We start from the raw sequence: 1701 nt of genomic DNA on the forward strand, positions 1-1701 counted from the left end.
CAACCGAGCGACCAAATATCGCTGCTCTCATTCTGTGGCTCACCGCGGATGGTCTCCGGTGCCATCCAGTATACGGAGCCCACCACACCTTCCTCCATGTTTACAGCGACCACCGGTGGACCCAACTCCGCACCCTCCTCGCCACCACTGGGGTCGTCCCGCACAACATGACGCGGCATGGCAAGACCAAAGTCCGACAGCTTCACAACATCCCCAGCCCCAATGAGGACGTTGGCGCACTTGAGGTCACGATGCAGAAACTTCTTTTCATGAATATACGCAAGTCCAGCGGTAATTTGGAACATAAAACGCGCCACTTCCCGTTCGCTAAAACGACCATTCCGCTTCAGTTGCTGAAACAGAGAACCTCCCTGGGCGTACTCAGTGACGATAAGGAAAGCATTGCCAGAGCGGGCGTGATCAATGTAGCGGATAATGTACGGGTTCTCGAGAGAACTGATGATTGCAACCTCCTTACGCCACGTTGCCATCACCGTGTCATCCGAGGCCATAATTTTTTTAACAGCCACTACAAGCCCCGTACTCCGATCAATGGCGCTATACACCACCGCGTTGCCACCCTTGCCGATGAGGTCCTGCAGCTGGTAGGTGGAGTATCGTCCTTTCACAATATCGTTCACACGCATTTCTTGCATGTGTTAAAATATATGTATATAACTTCCTCGTGCTCCCTGTGGCTAATTTTTATCAAAGTGTTTTGTATATTTTGGTGATTGGACGTGCGTGACGACTCTTCCCACCCCCTCCCTTTTCTTTTCTCTTCTTTTCCTTTCTTTTTTCCTGTATTTGCACTCCCGCAATGGTTTCTGTGAGCAAGAACAATAATAAAACAAAGCAAAGCAAAAACAACAACAACAACAAACAGAACGCACGGATATGTGTGCCGGTGGCACTCCTCCCAAGCACACAGACAAGAAAAAAAAAGAGAACGACTTCCATCGACAACTCAAAAACAAAGAAGATGAGGCAGCCGCAGCGTCCCGCCGAAGCACGGGGGAAGCGTGGAAAACAACAACAGTGGCACCAACAGCAAAGAGAACATGTGACAGAAAAAGAAAGACGTGGAGGCGCACTGCACATCACGCGACACCCCTCAACCCTCCTTCTGTTCCCTTTTTTTTTTTTGGAAGGTCCATCCTCCTCCACACACACAAGAAAAAAAAAAAGGAAAGGTTGGTGCATACACACCTGTTAGGCAGCAATCTCGCTTCTAGGTCGCTGCCGCCCCGTCTTGGAGCGTGAGCGGAGTGCATCATGCAGCGGCTGGTGCCCTTTGATCACCTCCACGTCCTGCCCCGCCTCTGTAAGCATTTTTATGACGCCATTCAGCACGACGCTGTCAATACCAATGTCACATTCAAGTGCAAATTTGCTCACGCGATTCACCGTCTCCGCGTCACCGGCACGTGCGGCACGCTCCAATATTGGGAGCACCATTTCTACTTCCACTCGCAGTCCCACGTGTGATGTCACCCGTTGCAGGAACTCAATCGCCTCATCGATATTATCAGCAAGAACTGCCTGTCGGATAAGCACACGGAATGTAAAGGCATTTGGCATGACGCCGTTCTCCAACATGGCGTCGTAAATAGTGCGCTGCAGTGACGCCCCACGTCGCGACGAGAGTCCAACCAACAGACAGTTGTACGTGTTCGTGCGTGGCTGAATGCCCCAATCGGC

At 51.2% G+C, this 1701-nt stretch overlaps 2 protein-coding genes across 2 annotated transcripts, besides 5 other annotated features; both read right to left on the reverse strand.

Annotated features, from left to right (window-relative positions):
* Nucleotides 1-532: a sequence feature (heterozygous, Esmeraldo-like haplotype).
* Tc00.1047053416891.9 (protein kinase, putative) lies at nucleotides 1-656 on the reverse strand (the record flags this gene model as incomplete). The annotated part of the gene is made up of 1 exon (XM_797358.1): nucleotides 1-656. A coding segment is annotated over one exon (656 nt), but the record flags the coding sequence as incomplete, so codon positions are not given.
* Nucleotides 533-1187: a sequence feature (areas merged during assembly that could not be assigned to a particular haplotype. This can correspond to areas where the two haplotypes were merged or to regions with more than two copies in the genome that were merged during assembly.).
* Nucleotides 769-798: a microsatellite.
* Nucleotides 833-882: a microsatellite.
* Nucleotides 1188-1701: a sequence feature (heterozygous, Esmeraldo-like haplotype).
* Tc00.1047053416891.19 (uncharacterized protein) lies at nucleotides 1213-1701 on the reverse strand (the record flags this gene model as incomplete). Its single annotated transcript, XM_797359.1, has 1 exon — nucleotides 1213-1701. A coding segment is annotated over one exon (489 nt), but the record flags the coding sequence as incomplete, so codon positions are not given.

Source organism: Trypanosoma cruzi, genomic scaffold (genome assembly GCF_000209065.1).
Source record: "Trypanosoma cruzi strain CL Brener 1047053516627 genomic scaffold, whole genome shotgun sequence".
Taxonomy (NCBI): Eukaryota; Euglenozoa; class Kinetoplastea; order Trypanosomatida; family Trypanosomatidae; genus Trypanosoma; species Trypanosoma cruzi.